Genomic DNA, 17,033 nt, shown 5'->3' with positions numbered 1-17,033 from the left:
AAAAAGAAAAAGAAATTAACTTAGTCAATGCCTGTGCCATTCTTAGTCTGGGCTGAGTTGCCAGGATGAGTGTCACTTCCAGTAGCAATTTGAGAAGATTGAAGCAGAACAGCCAAAAGTGGTGTACCCACAGAATATGAACCCAAACCCACCACAATTTTGAGACCTCACATCTCGGTTCAAGAACTCTGTAACAAATAAACAGGCAGCGAGCAGTGTATAACCAGTCTTCCCTTAGACAAGCATGGGCCCCACTCTTAGAATTGAGTTTTAGTAGAAGCTGAGCTTTCCCAATCTTCCCAGTGTTTTTTTTTTTTTGTTTGTTTCAGCACTTGTCCAGAAGTTAAAGGGATATTAAATGGGATATTCAAAAGAAGACTCTGACTTGTAGTCAAGCAGAGCTGCTCCTACTCACTATGTAAGCAAGCTGAGCCCAGGGCAGACCCACAGCAAATTGAATTTATTCCGGTGGCCAGTACTAGGGTGAAAAAATGACATCTTTGACTCAGGAGACACTAACCTTTGTTTGTCCACAAGGGAAGGGATTTTACAGGATAAGAAGAAGGGCAATCAGCTGACAAAAGTAAAGCCTGAAGGGAAGATAATCTTTAAGGGAAAACTTGAAAWAGAAGGATCCCTCAGCATCTGCACMATTSCCYGCTTCCCACATTTCCCTGCCAAAACATGGAGGCCAGCACTCAAGAGGAGCTCATGGGAAGGAGACAACCAGAGATCGCCTCTGCAGCAKCAGACCAACAAGCAGCAGGAAACCAAAAAAGCAGAAAACTGAAAATCAACACCTGTTTAAAACTCATCATGTGGAAAAATGCAGGCATTCACTCAGAGGAGAGCAGACGGAAAAGACATCTCCTAAAGGCCTCCTAAAGGCACAACACTGAGGTGMAACACTAAAGACCCTTCATTAACCRACACTCAGCCCAGAATAACTGCWGGAGACATTTCACCAAAGTTCTTCTTTTCTCTGATATTTATAGCCACTCAGTCACATTTAACTTCCAGTTAATAGAGGCARCAAAGAATGGCAGTGAACGCCTCACACCCCCGAGCGCCAGGCGGATTGCTCTGGTGATAAACGCTGCACACTTCGGGAGAGGAAGTGAAGACTGACTGATCTGACTGAAAATGAGGGGGGCAAGTGGGTGACAGCGTGACATGTGCTCCCAGCTTTATGTGAGCTAATTAGAGATTGCCAGACAGGCAGCCCTGTGCGTGACATCTCCTTTTATTGATGCCTGTGATTGCACAAGCTTCTCTAGCTCATCTGTATCTTTCAGATCTGCTCCTGCTGCGCTGTTCCTGTGCCCACCCCAGGTCCTGGATGTCATTTCAGCATGCAAAGGAGGAACTTGTACCACAACAGTGAGGCAGCAGACACTTCCCTTCTCTGAGATRCAATGAGAACATTTAGCGCTAAGTATATTACTGCTCACCTCTYAGTGTTAACTTTCAGCTAGGGAAGGAAAAGGCTTAAACTCAGGATTCCTTATTTCAGCTGCATTACCATCCCAAACCAGATCTCTAAACACAGAACTAAGTAAATTTGACTCTCCATTTTAATGGAAAAAATTTAAAATTCAAAAAATGTGGTGACAAAAAACTCTCACAGTGCTCCTCTAGAGTTTCCAAAACATGATGCGAGCAATCTGTTTACTCCAAAATTGCATCCAAACCCCCAAAGCCTGTTGCTAGCTCCAGGAAAACTTACTAGTTACAGAGATTAAGGGTTTGCCTCTGTCACTTGCTCTATCAGCTCTCTCTGATTGCTACTAGAAATTAAACATTTCCTTTAAAGGCTGCAAAGAGAGGAAAAAACATCCTACTAATGAAGCTCCCCATGACAGCAAATTAACAACTTTTATTTTTTTACTTAAAAAAAAATTACAAAATGGAAAAAATAAAAAAAAAGAAGAAGTTTTTAAAAATCCATTTAAAGCATATGTAAGAACAATGAGATCACTCGGAAAAACAATTATATAGAAGCAAAATTAATAGGGCAAGAAGYGGATAATAATTAGGCAAGTCAATTTGATTAGACTCATGAGGGTATACAGTGCTTATTCTAATTTATGAAATGAAGTGAGACAGGAAGGAATATTCTGGGACAATATGCTACATAGATTTTGGAAGAATGCCTGTTTTCTTTTATCATAGGTTTTTTTTTCATAGGTAGAGGAAAAAAATGAGATTTTATCATTGTGTGAAGAGGCCTCTTTCCCTTCTCTTCACTGCCACAAAAGCAGCTTCAAATTCAGCAGTCTTAAAAACAGCTCACTCAAATAAATAGAAAGCTGTTGGATGRTGCTACCAGGGTCACAAAAAGAGAGAAGTTTCAGGGTGGATTTAAAAAAAAAAGGGAGAAACTAGTATGAAAAAACAGCTTATAGCCATGTGTAAAAAATATTGAAAAGAAAAGCCAGTGGGTGTGTGAGGTGCAAATGACACCCTCCTTTCTCCACCAAGGTAAATAGGAAAGAGCTGATCTCATATGGTGCAAAACTCCCTGTGGTGCAGGATGTGATAACTGTGAGTTCTGCCATGGGATGAGCAGTCAGTGCATGCTTGTTTCACAGGCTGAACATTTCCAGACACTGTTTCAGGTTATTCCTAGAGGTCCACCACCTCAAGGGAGTGTTTTTTCAACCGGTTTGCCACAAGAAAGAAGGTAATTACTGAACACTTACCGAAGGAGGAGGTGGTGTCTGGACTGTGTARGGTGGAGGTGGTGTGTCTGTTATTTCTGGATCATCATGTTCACTTTCACTGTAGCATTCTGAGGGAGACATGGAAAATTAACCAAAATAAAGAGTTAGACCAATATATCTATTCCTTGCGGCACTGTGGCAAAAAAAGATCACCAAGTAGGGAGTTCTGGACTTAGTACCGCACTTCAACAAGTCTGTGCCTCCTAACCCACTTCTGGCAATGCTACATTACTTCATGTCCACATTTCTTTTGTTGGAAGTAAAAAAAATAGTGCTTAATTTGCTATGACAGGAAASACTGGGCACACTGCTCTAGGTAGCTTCACAAATAGGTTTGGGGTGTTTTTCTTCCTCTCTTTGCAGCCTTTAAAAAAAGTTTCATTTGTAGTAGAAGTTAAGAACAGCTGTCGTAAGTAGCAGAGACAATCCCTTAGTCTCTATAACCAGTAAATTTTCCTGGATCTAGCAACAGGCATTGGGGGTTTGGCTGCAATTCTGGACTAAGCAGATAGCTCATATCATGTTTTGGAGACTATGGAACAGCTCTTGTTACACATGGTAACTCACACAGACACACCATAGGGCATGACAGCACATATGAAGAGGTAGCACCCAAAGCAAACACAACACTCCAGGACTAGCCCACTTCTCTCTTTCTCTTTTCTTTTTTTTTATCAGAAACAAACTGTTAAGACTCTGGATATTTCTGGACACATGGCAGAGGTAATCATGCTGTTATTTCATTCAACTATCTGGGTAGCAGGTGAAAATATTTTCTAAAAATTTGTTTAAAGTTGGATTAAATGAAGTGATAATGACTGATAAAATTAAACACAGAAAAGGGGAGGCAGTATGTTGCTGGTACCCATGCCCAGGTCCTGGCAATAGTAAACATTGGACAAGATCATGGAATCATGAAATAGTTTGGGTGGGAGGGAGCTGAAAATGACATAGCCCAACCTCTCTGCAATGAGAAGGGACATCTTCAAAGAGACCAAGCTGCTTAGAGCCCTGCCCAGCCTGACCTTGGATGTTTCCAAACATAGAGTTTCTGCCACCTCTCTGGGCAACCTATTTCAGTGCTTTGCCAATCTCACTGTAAAAAAAATTATATCTTTCTATCTAAATTGACACTTCTTATTGTAAAACCATTACCCCTTGTCCCATATGCTCAGCTAAAAAGTTTGTCCCTATCTTTCTTATGGGCTCTCTTCAAGTACTAAAAGGCCACAGAAACCACTTTTGCTCAATCCCCCAGCACAAATGTGACCTTTAGAGGAGCATTTGCATCCTGCCCTGCACCTCATGCTCAGGGTGACCGCACCCACCCCCACTCCACTGAGCTGGGGCATGAGAGTTTGCAAAGGCAAAGTCAGACCTTCATGAGTACAACATAAGTGAGTGCCAAGAGTCCAGAACAGAGGCTGTCCCTGTGGTCCCAATGGGATCCAGTGCTGCCTCTCCAAACGTACTCTGCCAATGGGATCCAGGGCCTCACACCACTAGAAAGATTGTTAGAATGGTCTCTGGACAGCCTGRGATGATTTCATCTAAAATTAACTCATTTAACACCCACACACTTCATTTYTGTGCATGTCATTGGGGCAGGGGGGGATGACAAGCACAGAGTGAAGGGAATAAAGTTGTAAGAGAGAAGAATTTTGTGCATGAGAGAGAATTTTCTAACATGTTAACAAAGAGAAACTTAARGAGGTTCATTACTTTTTCTCCCTGTACTCTTTGCAGAACCATAGGGGTTTTGAGCAGCATAGATGCAATTCTGTTTACTGGAAATATGTGCTGGCACATGTAAGCATAAAGAACTGAAAGTGGCTGCAATAAGGCCAAGATCAAAATCTAAGACTCTATTCATGACTTTTTGAGTAACTCTTAGTAAAAAGCTTWTTGTTTCTACAGCTCCCCTTTTAGGCACAGAGAAGAACTGAAAAATAATCAACAGCTRTTTCTGATACTCTAAACAGGCAAATGACGAAGCGGGTAGGGTGTTAAAATGCACAGAAAACACATGAATACCCAAGAAACGCCATAACAAGAGGCAAGACTTCTGAAGAATTATGGTGTGAGATACAGAGAGGAAGAACTGGTCAGCAGGAACAGAAGTGACTGTGGGTAGTGGCAGTGTTTTTATGAAACACAGCAATGTTTCTGTAGGGGCACGTCCACCCAGGCACCAGTGGGGGCTGCACCCACACTGAAGGCAGCTGCTGGACCACAGGTGACAAAACACATGAAAAGACAAGGTGGTGCTTGACACCAGAATCAGAAGGCCTTTTTCTGAGGAGAGATTGGCCACTGGTTTTAAAAGATAAAGAAATATTGGCTATGTTACGTTATTGCTTGGTTATTAGATAATCTACTGCAGAGGTTATTGAGTGGATTATTTTGTATCTTTTGTCCATTTTTTAAAAAATAAAGATTAGTGGAATTACTCATTTTTTATTGCTTCATAAGTCTCCACTCAGAAAATACAATCAGTATCACATTTTTTGAGGCTTAAAAAAAGAGGTTTAATGCATACAATTTTGACTAATCTCATTTTCCATCAAACTTTTCCCTTCATGAAAAAATGGACAACATATTTGCACACTTCCTCTCTGAGTTCAAGAATCCTGCAGTTCTTGCTACACAACCTAATATTCAATATAGCTCCGTATCCTAAAATGTTTTGGTGAAGTTGGGTCAAATAGGACACATGAAGGAGGAATTAGATGGTGTGGGAATTAACAAGTTTCCTGACACTGTGAATGGAGAACAAAGAAACTGATGGGACTTGCTGAATCTCCAGGAATCAGTAGTATCTGTGTCTACAAACCCCAAATCTGCTTTTAGTGGTGGAGCACAAATGGAGCCAGATCAAATTAATCAATAATGGAATTACGTGTCCCAAGCCTGGACATAAATCATAATCTTGAATTTTGGGAAAAAGCTGAAGGGATGCAGGGAGGAACATTTGAGTGCTTGACAAAAGARGCTGCTTCATCTAAGTGTTCATGCTATGGCAAATACGTTTCTTCCTCAGAATGACAGTCCTTGACAAGCTTAGCAGCTCTAAAAAGGGTACTGGGTGCCAATACTCTAAAAATGGACACAAAAGCCCAGATGATGACACATATTCCCTGGAGGACCAAAAGCCCAAATGATGACAGATATTCCTTAGGTAAGAGTCCATTTCTGGTTTGGTAAGATAATATTACCCAGAGCTCTTCTCATTCTAAACCAGCTCCTCTGCCCAGATTTGTGATTCAAGCACAGGTATCCTCCCACCAAAGAGTTATATTAGATCAGTGTGCCATTTAAGGCAATAAATAAATTGCCAGGAACTTTTAAAGTTTYCCATTCCATAACAAACTCTTGGCCTTGTCTCTGAAGGGAATTGTAGCCTCCAGAATAGCATTGCCACCCTCTTGTCCCCCAGCATTGCTGCTGTTGAAGCCCCCAGGACTGGAGGAGGCATTCACGATGGGTTTGCAGTGCATGAGGTGTTCCCAGACCTGCAAGCTCCATGCTGCAGCACAACTCCTGCAATGTCACTCACCAGCACAAAACCCAGAGTAGCACAGCTCTTCCTCTTCACATTTGGTAGGCTTAGCAAGCCAGAAAACTGCCAGAAAGGAGTTACACACCTCTCACAAGTTCACTGAGTGTCTCTCACTCACACCATTTTTTCTTTTCCTGTGATTGCTCTGCACTGTGTCRATGTGGTTTCTCTGAGCTCAGACAGCAGACAGACCCAAGATGATGGTTTAAAAGAATGAAAATAGCTGACAAAAATTTRGCCAAGCAAAAACAGTGAAGAACACAATGCAGTTACACACTGAAACCAGCTAGGAGCATACCTTCTTCGTTCTTCCCGTTTGGTGCCTGTGGGTCTACAGCCATYCCCAGCTTACTCAGCCACCTGTGTTTGAAACAGAGGGAACACAGAGTCAGGGACACTCACATCCTCTTCAGTTTTGCACCTTTCAGTTGTGTTCCACACCACCCAATCCATTTTCATCAGCCTGGAGGCTCAATGTCAAAGTTTCTATTTCTTAGATCATTTTCTAGAAAGGCACCAGTTACCTCTATCCTAATATTCCCTGTGGAGAACAGGATGCCTGGGACATCTTTCCCTGATACTGACAAAAAGGTGCTACTGATGACCCAGGAGTCACATTTGTGGAAGCTAAAAAAAAAGTCTTTGTGCTCTAAAACCMTGTCAGTGATTTAGTTCAGCTGTTGAGGTGTCATCTTTCACCTGAGATGAAGAAAAAGGCACAGGAGCCMTAGAAGATGATGTCAGCTTCCCTGGCCAAAATTATTGCAGCACAGTCTGCACCACTTGAAACCAAACTTTTGATCATAACATACCATGCTCTTCAACTTGCCATGTACTTTTGGTTTTAGTAAATCTCACTTCCTGTGTTGTTTTAAGCTATTAACAGAGGGTTTTTTTTCATTTATCTCCCTAGGTGGCTGTATCTTTCCAGTGCTAGAAACATTCCCTAGTTAGACTCTTTGTATATTATGTTTTCCTGTAGGTCATTCAAATCTATCCAGATTTTAAGTAACTAACAATTGAAAAAGCTCAAGCCTTTAAGATTAAAACTCAAGGCCTAAACAAGAGAAAGTGTGAAGAGTAGAAATTTGTTGTTGGAAAAAAAAAMCATTTTGTTTGATTTTGATTCTAGTAAAGCAATGGGAAATTTGCTAGTAAGATCAGTGTCAGAGTAACTACACTTTYAGGCTGCTGTATGAACGATAACTCTTCTGTAAAGAGTGGTCCATTGAATCTTTTCTGACAGCTAATCTTAACAGAATGACTTTTTAAATGAAAACCCAGTTTAACAAGGAAAAGACTTCCTAAAAAGTTCTGGGACTTCATAAATGATGAGGGGAGGCAAGTCACTAAAATCCATGTACAACTGGCCAGCTAAATGCATTCATCTAGTCAGCATGCCTTTACTTTTCAGGTGTGCACAACAATAGCAAATACATGATAAATTAATGAAACAAATGACTGTGTTAGTAAATCCACTGCTGATTTAATAGAGATATATGTGCAGGTATATGCATATACAGATACATGCATGAAGAGTTACAAAAGGTCATGATCCACGAAGCGTTTATGCACACCAGAAACTCGATGCACACAAATGCTCCAGTGAGTTGAGTGGAACCATTCACACATGTATTTGCAGGACTGGAGCCAAGAGAACAGATGTCTTTTAGTCTGTTTTGACATATGCGTGAGTATGCGTGTACTCTGTGTATTAAATGCATGTATTTTACACTTTGCCAAGGAAAACATCATCAGTGGCAACAGTGAACAGTTAGTGCAGCTCAGTGCAGGCTGCTCTAACACCAGGCTTCCTAGCTTTAAGCCAAAATGAAATTTACTCAAGAAGAAAATAATTTTTTGAAGATTTTTTTTTTTTTTTAAGAAAATCCTTCCAGAGGCATAAGAGCTAAGACACCTGCATAGATTTCAATGRCTCACTCACAGGAGACTAAACATTTCTCACATAAGAATTTCCAACTGGGCTCCAAACCGGCTCTTAGCACTCACTAATATCCTACACTTGCTCTAATTTTCCTTCCCCATACATCCTCCCATCTCTTCTCTCTCAACCAGGGCCATTCTCTCTACAGAAATATTAATGTCCAACAGTGTCTCTGTCATCCTCATCATATCTGCCTCAGGAACTTGTCACTTCATTCAGGATCTCTGGTAGGAAATCCAGGAACACGGAAATGGATGGTTATCTCCCCTCCAGAATGCTCTGTGTTGCTCTCTCCTTTTCTATTGTGGTAAATATGTGTGAGGTCTCCCATTTACAGAGGGAATGAGTAGTCAGTTTCCTGTGAAAACTCTCACAAAGATCACCAGTAGAGCCACGATTAAAATCCTGACCTGACTATCACAAGAGGTCTCCTCCCATTTAAATTGTACTGCTTTGTATCCTGTATTTGTCCATTTAATGCAAYAGCATTGTGAACAGCCTGCAATCTGAAGTAAAAAAGGCAAAGAAGATATAAGCTATATCTAAATCAGCCAAAAGTGGATCAGTAGAAAATAATATATTTCCAATAGYTCAGTGGTTTTTAAAATGGCTGCATTCATGTCCATTTTTACTTCTTCCATTGAAAACTATCTGGTTGTTGTTCTTTTGGACATCTGTAGAAAGAAAATTTCTGACCTGTCATGAGGATCATTCAACTACAGCATAGTTTGGTACTGAAGTAAATGCTTATTAGCATTAAAGAAACAGCCTTTTCTATTCTTCTAAATCCTCATTGATCCTCCTGRCACGATACTCCAAAAGCAGAAGACRTTRTAATCTATTCACTTCTGAGACAAAACGAAACTAAGATTTTCCCTCTCTTTGCTTTCTCCCCTCACTTCTTCCAAGCTGAAGTACTTGCTATGAAATCCTAGCACCTCTAACAGAAAGGGATTTGTACCAGCAAATGTTGGGAAGATTAGTATCAAATTTGGGCTAATTAGGCGATTTTGATTTCAACTATAATTAGTGAACAAAGAGCAATAGTTTTTCTCCATTTAGTGACCAGAAAAATTAGACTCAGTAATTCCCCAAATAACTTTGTCAACAACTGCTTGACAGTGAAAGAATGAACTTTCAAAGGGTGTTCTCATGCATGAGACAGGATGAAACATGACCAGTCACTCCTACTTACGTGTTCATTTCCAGAACATTTTCAGCCGCAAAATAAAATGTCTTGATCTGTGGGTGGCTGATTTTAATAGCACTTTAGGAAAAGAAAAAAAGAGAAGATATATGAAGAAAACTAGTTTACATAGGAATGAAAAAATAACGGCTGAATGAATTATTTAAAATATYTATTCGCTCCGCTGTAATAATCCGGATTAACTTGTCCATCAATATAGCTCTCTCTTTAAAACTCTAGTCTATTTTTAGCTCATTTCCTAGGCCACACATTATTCAGAGAGTATAAACTACAGGAACTCAAAAGGAAGGAATGAAGAATGAAACAAAGGCTTCCATTATTTCATTACATAATTCTTTTGTATTCCCACACCTCAAGACCTGTGTGCAGTTTTGCTTCCTCCAGCTCCAAAAGGGAAAGCAAACCAGAACMATTTTGGGAGACAGCACCATTAGTGACCAAAGACATGGAACAGCTTCCTTGAGTGGGCAATCAGGCTAAGACTGCACAGCATGGGAAACTGATGGCTGAAGGAAGGGACATGTGACACAGAAAAATCCCAAGTGGCACACAGGGGGTGAGCAGTGACTGACTCTGCTGACTCCTCCATCAGAAGAATGAAGGCTTTCTCTTGAGGGACACAATTAAAACCATGCTGAGCTTTGTTACTTTGAACAATAGCAACACCCCTCCAAACCTTTGAAGTGTGCTCAGAAGCAGCTGGAAGTCAGCTCTGCATATGAAATTTGGAGACAGCATTTTTAAATGTGCACCCTGCTAAAAAAAAAGTATTTATTCCCCGCACAACCAAAGGCTTCAAGTAGAGCCCAAGCTCAGCTGCACCACAGCAGCCTAAAGAATAGTCCAGGCTTGGAGGGAAGCAGCATTACTTGTACTGCTGCTGACCTCCTCAAATAAGAGGGGGTATCTGAGAACTGCAGCTTACTCATAATCACTGAATGAAAAAAAGGAGAGAAAAAAGAAAAAAAAAAAAAAAAAAAAAGAAAACATTTGGCACTAAGCTGTCTTTTTTTTTTTGTTTGTGGTTTCAGCAAAGCACATCTTGCAGAGATTTTTCAAAAATGCTTTTGCAATATGGTTTTCTTTCAGTAGCTCAATTAATATCTCATTATTTATACAACACAAAAGAACTCCCCACAGTTTCACTGTCAAAGACTACTGAGGCTCATTCCTTGCAACCTTGTAAAAATCATGCAAAACTGGTAACAAGAGATAAACTTACTGCTTTTTTTTGCATTCAATTGCTCGATCCACACTGAAGTCTGGAAGTCTTATAAATCCTTCTGCTTTTTCAGCCTTCAATAAAATAAAAAAAAAAAWTATTATCACCACCTCAACCAACTGGTAAGCTAGTAGACTCCAATGCTGAATAATATTTAACATGCAAGTGCTTGCTTTTGACAGCTTTTTATACTGTGAAAATATATGCTCATCACCATGGGGATAGATTAACGCCTGATGAAATATTTGTATACCAGCTATATTTGTGCAAATTCCTGGTGCTGGAAAACCACCACTCCTGTTGGTGCAAATGGCAGAGTGTGAGCGGATTTTGTTGATTAATAAGGATTATTAACGAGGATTGTATCATCCATTCAGGTCTGGATGSTACCCACAATCTCAAAGGTGTATTTGTGCCACGATACAACATGTGTGCATCTTACACAGACATGTAGCAGCAGCACATAGAATGACCTCTTTATGGCTGGAAAATACATTTCAAGAGTGCCCCAAGAGGATTCTAAGTAGAAATGGATGTGGTGTCCCCTGTGTAATTGCAGCATGGAGCGTTTTGCATGGTCACCTGTACAYGAGCAAGGCAGAGGCAACACAGGCTGCTCCCATCCCACAAGGTGCAAGGGCATCGTCCCACACAGCTGAGCTCTGTTGTCAGACACTGCCAACCTGCCCCAGATGGCTTTGGTCACCCAGCTATCACTCTCTGCAGAAATCTGCAGGCCTGGTGGATGAGGCAACAAAACCCAGGCAGGCATTCACAGTATCCTGTTTATATCCAGGCAGCCTTTCTGGATGCAAGGAGGTTTACTGAGCATTGATGTCTCTGTTCTCAGCCAGCAGGACTCTGAGTCAGAGCATTGCTCCAGCAAAACTGAAGTGACAAGCCTCAAATCCCTGCTCTTGCTGCCTGAAGCAGTTACATCTGAAGCAGAAACATCTTCCTTTATTCATCTGTCTAAACACACCTGGTCATCTGCAAGGAGATAAGGACTCCTCCTAAAATGAGCAATATAAAATGCAGACAAAAGTCTGTAGMATGTAATGTCAGGAAAAAATATGCTTTCCAAAACACACAGTATTCATTCCTGACTTACATTTTTGCTGCTCCCAGCTATTACYCGTAGACATATTAAAATTCTGAAAATGTACACTGAGTTAAAGCAGGTAAAATATACACAACAAAGGCAGAGGATAAATGAAGATGACTGACAGCATCTCAAGTCTCATTATGCATGAATATGATGAGACTATAAAAATAAGTTCATCAAAACAAGGCTTTGAGCTTTAATGCTTGGAACTATGAATCTCCAAGAACTGATATATGGATAYAGAATGGGTATTTCAGTGGGTGGCTTCCCCTCACATCAGCACATCTGGCATACAATAAATCATGGCCTAACCATCATGCCTCTCATTTACATGCATTAAACATTTGTGTGAGTGGTTTATGTTTTGCATCGTCACTGGCAAACTGTGTTGCTGTGCAGGATACACACACACAAAGAAAAAGCAGCAGTGGAAGGGTTTTTTCTTATTTTCTTTCGTTATAGGAGAAAAAATTAGSGTGCTGCACAAGCACCATGAGGGGCTTAAGTCCATGAAATGCCATGAGATAAGTCACTGTCTACACTGTCAATGTCTAAAAGTATTTGAGTGTTTGGATTTTGTATTGGAATTATCAGTACCCTGTAAGCCAGCATGGAGATGCTCACCTGGAATGCTCCCACCCATGAAAAAAATAGAACTTGGAACCGGAACCACTAACTTAATCCATTAGTAATTTAGATAGACTCCTCTACCTAAATTAGACAAGCACTCTCTAAATTATTAATGAAARTAGGTCTGTAGGCTTTGATTTCTCAAACGTGCCATCTATGTAACAAAAAGAGGGGTTTGATGGGTATGTAGCTTCATAATTATCAGGAAAAAAAGAAAGGAAAAAAGGAAAAGAASTCATGACATTAAAGCCTTATGAGTGTTATTACAGTCAGCAAATAGAATTACAAATAAACCCTAACAACAGAACATGTGGAGGTCATATTTTCAGTCGTTCGTGGGATAAAAATGACATTTAAAAACATTTAAAGCATATAGATATCCTAAGTGCTTTCTTTTCTCCAAAATGTTATCTCTAACATGACTTTAGCATGCTATTATTTAACTCACACATCTCACTCRAGCTTCCTTCAGATTTTGATGCATAGCTGTAAAATAACCCTAAAACCTCAGATAAAAAGAACCTTGACCTGTTTTCTACTTAATCAGGATGTTTAACAGAATAAGCTGTTATCTCTTTGGGTTTTATGAAGGTTAGCCTAACATAACTCCGTACTTTTGCTATTCCAAGTTGTGGAAAAATAATTTCAATAATGACAACAGTCTCTGCAAATTCTTGGGGCAAAAAGAAAATAGCCACTTTTTTTTTTTCAGAAAAAGCTTTAAACTAAAAAAAAAAAAAAAAAAAAAAAAATTATTTAAAAAAAAAAAAAAAAAAAAAAGATAAATTATTTATAAAACACAATGGATGAATGCAATGAAAAAGCCTAATGTCCTTTTGAGCTTGCCTCAATATGTTATCTAAATGTTGGGGCTTTAGGAGATTTAGTAAGTAATTTAAACTGAGTGTAATGTTGCAGAAAGATATTTTAAAATAGTGCTGTAAAATGAAATATCTGGTTATTGTGGAACAGCTCCAATCTGCAATTCATGATTTCATCAGTGTTTCAGCACTGCCCCCAGAAGACCCCATGGGTATTGGAGGAGCAGTTCAGACTTTTAAGCCTATTTTTCTCTCTACCAAGTACACCAATGAGGCATCCTGTAGAACTGTGAATAATTTCTGTAAGATATTGGGCCAGACGTCCTCAAACCTCTCAGCACAATCAGCCAACATCAATGACTTTTTCTCACCCATGTAAGCAGCTATTACAACTCAAAGGTAAAAAATTTTTCTTTTAAAAGACTGTAATTATTAAGCTTCCAGCAAAGCTGTTGGAGTGAGGACCAATTTAAATGCGGTGAATGGGGGGAAAMAAAAGAACAAAGATAAATAGTGACAGTAGATCACAGCCTGCAACTCTTTAATTTTATATTTATATTTCTTTTCAGCTGAATCCCCATGACAACCATCATTATCACATTCTGCAAAAATCTATTTCAACTCCACTTGGAAAACCAGTCAAGCTACCCTAAAGACCCACCAGACAGAGGTCTTTGTCCCATTCCAGCCAACACTTCCCAACACAGTCGAAGCAAGCACAAAAGCCGGGAGCCTGGGATTGCATGTGACAATCCTCCCCCACCACCCCTCTTCCYATGCAGAGTACTAATTCCCTCTGGGGTTTCACTAGGAGAATTGAAACTGCTAAAGGGTCAAGCAGGATCACAAACTGTGCTGTTTAAACATTTGTCTTCAAGGCAGCTGCCTACAGAGAGCAGTACTAGAAAATAGGAAGCAAACACTAATGAAGAGCAGTTGTCCWAGGAGTCTGGTGTTCTTGAATGCACCCAGAATGTCTGACTGCTCAGATCCATTTTCTGACATTTCCTGTGTTTTCATTGCAAAACCAACCCTTCTGTGCTTCATCTTAGTCCAAACAGTTTCCCCTCTGCAGACGGGGAATGCATCCATGCTGCAAAGAGAAGTTTACTTGCCTCGTGTGTTACAGACAGAGAAAGGGTGTGTGGGAACAGTTGCAGGGCAGCCTACCCAGGCCTGCTGAGATCACGATGCCCTGACCTCAGCCAGCTCCCTGAAATCCTGTTCAGATTTGCCTGTGCTCTCGAGCTTGCTTTCAGGGAAGGAGAAGCTTTACTCTTGGGTGTCTGATCTGCTCTTGCTGACCTGCTCATTATTTTTTCTCTTTTGAGCTGCGGCATTCACATAGTAYTTTATGTCAAATTGAAGGAAATATCATCTGCAAATGTCACAAGTGTCCTATGTCATGTCCCAAATCTGCCTCATGTGAGAGATCCAGAACCAGAGTGGCTTGAGGGCAAATTAAACCAGAGTGACAGAAACATCCAAAGCTTCAGAGGCACTTCAAGATAAACTTGACCAAGATGAAATTCTGATGAGGCTGTCTACCCAAATCCAGGATAATGCACATTCCCATACAAATTCCACCCACTCTCTACTTTCTCCATCTCCATCAGAAAAAAAGGTCCAGCACCCTGTTGCTATGCTACAGTTGCYGGTGTCTGATTTTCACACGGAAGGCAACAAGCCATGCTCATCTCTCTCAAGAACAAAACTGGTCAAGCAGAGCTGCAGGTGACCAATGTGACCCAGTTCCTTTGACATCAGCTCCACTCTTCCATCACCACCTTTGGCATCAGCCTCTGTAGAAGGGCTGGTCATGGGAAGGCACGAGAGAAGCAGGACTCCTCTTTCAACGGAACCTTACGCTGACATCTTGTGTGCCCTTTTGGGACCAAGGATAAACTTTACTGAAGACAGTGGAAGTGCAGGCAGTCCTAATGCCGGGCAGAGACTTAAAAAAGTGTCAGGCAAGCAAGTGAATATGTCACTGCTATTTCTCCTTCGTCAGTCCAGAAGTGACAATATCTGGGTCTAATTGTCTCACATACAATTCTGAGCATGCCTCTGGTCTCAGGAATTTAGGAAAGCAGGTCTTAGCAAAGAGCACCTCCTCTCCTTCCCAAACCCCACAGCCCCTGACATTCTGAAAGCAATGCCTGAATCTACAGTCACACAGAGGSTGCACTTCAAGCTGCCCAAAGAAAYCTTGAGTTTTAAACATAAAATAGTGACAGTTGGCAGAAGTTGAGAGCTAAGAGATACTACCAGCTAGCATGCTTAAACAGCTGCGATAGGTGAGAACTCAGGCTGACACAAGACAACAGTATTTTGAAGACTTATGAGCTTTTCAGAGGAAATAAAACAAATTGGAATGAGGCACTTATTTTCCAGCCTTGCTCATTTGGGGGCAGTCAGTGACAGTCAGAAAGCTGGCATGGACTAAAAGGGGCTCCTGCTGTCTAGGAGCACTGGACCAGCAGGGTCATGGCTTCTCTGGGTCTCAGGAATGGAATTTAATCAGGCCAAAACAAATGAAGGAAGTGGAGGACTGTGCACTTCTCCCCCATCACCCTTCTATTCCCAGAGGCAAATTTTTCCTACTCTTGCCTATTTTATTTCCTCCCAGCTTGATTACTCCTCAGGATTATTYTCTTCTGATACTTTTCATGTCTGAAAAGGCACATCAGCCAGCCAGCTCAGCTTTCTTAAATGTGCTTGTACTGAAATACAACTGCAAACGCAGGTTTATAACAGCCTGTAATAACAAGGTTTTGCAAGGTATTAGTGCTGCTGATTAATGCTATCTACCAGTCCATGTCTTTCAAGCAGAGATATTGTGAGCACATGGAAAAAAAAAAAAGTGCCTTTTAAAACTTTTTTTCCTAATTTTTCAATTTCTCTTCTTTCTCTTATACATGCATTTGACTTGGTCTTGAAAGGAATCTATATCAGACTACCACAATGTCATGAAAAACAACAACCCAAGACCAGCAGAGTTGCTTTCACTTTTCCCCAAAAAGAAAATAGCTAATATCATCTTGAAGTATGAGTCAGTTTTTATTCTGATAAAAAAAAAATCCAAATGAAAAAAAAATCTCACTTTCACACACACAMAAACAAACAAAAACCCCACAAAAAACTCAGTAACTCTAGACCCACAACTGAAGGGAGAATGTGAAATACTCTACATGAGTAAAGCTTTGTTTAGGGTATGAAGATATTTTTAATGGCTTAAATTATTTTATYTGTTCCCTGAAACAGTTGGCAAAAATTTTAATGAGGATTACTGCAACTGAAATAAACAAGTGGAAACAATCCAGATTTCCTTTGATTTTTTTTAAATGCTCTAAGAATTAATAARAGTCCCTTTAATCTTTCATCCTTTACTGTGCCTGGGACATGCTGATTTCCAGGGCAGCTAATTTGCATTTAGGGAACCTCATATCCATCCACAATTCAACACTGAAGCTGCTGAGCTTCAACCTATGTTTTTGCTGGCATACCCTAATCCTCTTCACACTCTAATTCTGGGCTCTGTCGTTCCATCACTTGAATGTGATAAGAGCTTTTTAGAGGTAGCAGTGCCAGACAGCAGAGTGAAGGGAATAATATCATCTGAATCTTCCCAGGATGGGCAAGACACCCTCTCTGCCCAGAGTAAAGCCAGCTGCCCTCTATCTTTAGAAAGAAAGAAAGAGAGAAAGAGAAAGAGAGAAAGGAAAGAAAGAAAGGAAAGAAAGAAAGGAAGAAAAGAAAGGAAGGAAAGAAAGGAAGGAAAGAAAGGAAGGAAAGAAAGGAAGGAAAGAAAGGAAGGAAAG

The 17,033-nt window shown here is 40.4% G+C and overlaps 1 protein-coding gene across 4 annotated transcripts in view; it reads right to left on the bottom strand.

Moving 5' to 3' along the window:
* Nucleotides 1-17,033, bottom strand: part of IPCEF1 (interaction protein for cytohesin exchange factors 1) — a 75,168-nt gene that overhangs the window by 17,592 nt on the left and 40,543 nt on the right. For all 4 annotated transcript variants that reach the window (XM_057364880.1, XM_057364884.1, XM_057364881.1 and 1 more), the window contains exons 5-8: nt 10,657-10,730; nt 9,423-9,494; nt 6,581-6,642; nt 2,703-2,791 (exon numbers count right to left, since the gene is read on the bottom strand). In XM_057364880.1, the coding sequence (XP_057220863.1) occupies nt 2,703-2,791; nt 6,581-6,642; nt 9,423-9,494; nt 10,657-10,730 (297 nt within the window). The remainder of the gene's footprint in view (nt 1-2,702; nt 2,792-6,580; nt 6,643-9,422; nt 9,495-10,656; nt 10,731-17,033) is intronic.

Source organism: Malurus melanocephalus, unplaced genomic scaffold (assembly GCF_030028575.1).
Source record: "Malurus melanocephalus ecotype Western Australia unplaced genomic scaffold, MMel_1.1 scaffold_43, whole genome shotgun sequence".
Classification (NCBI taxonomy): Eukaryota; Metazoa; Chordata; class Aves; order Passeriformes; family Maluridae; genus Malurus; species Malurus melanocephalus.
This window is presented reverse-complemented; position numbering and strand designations above follow the sequence as displayed.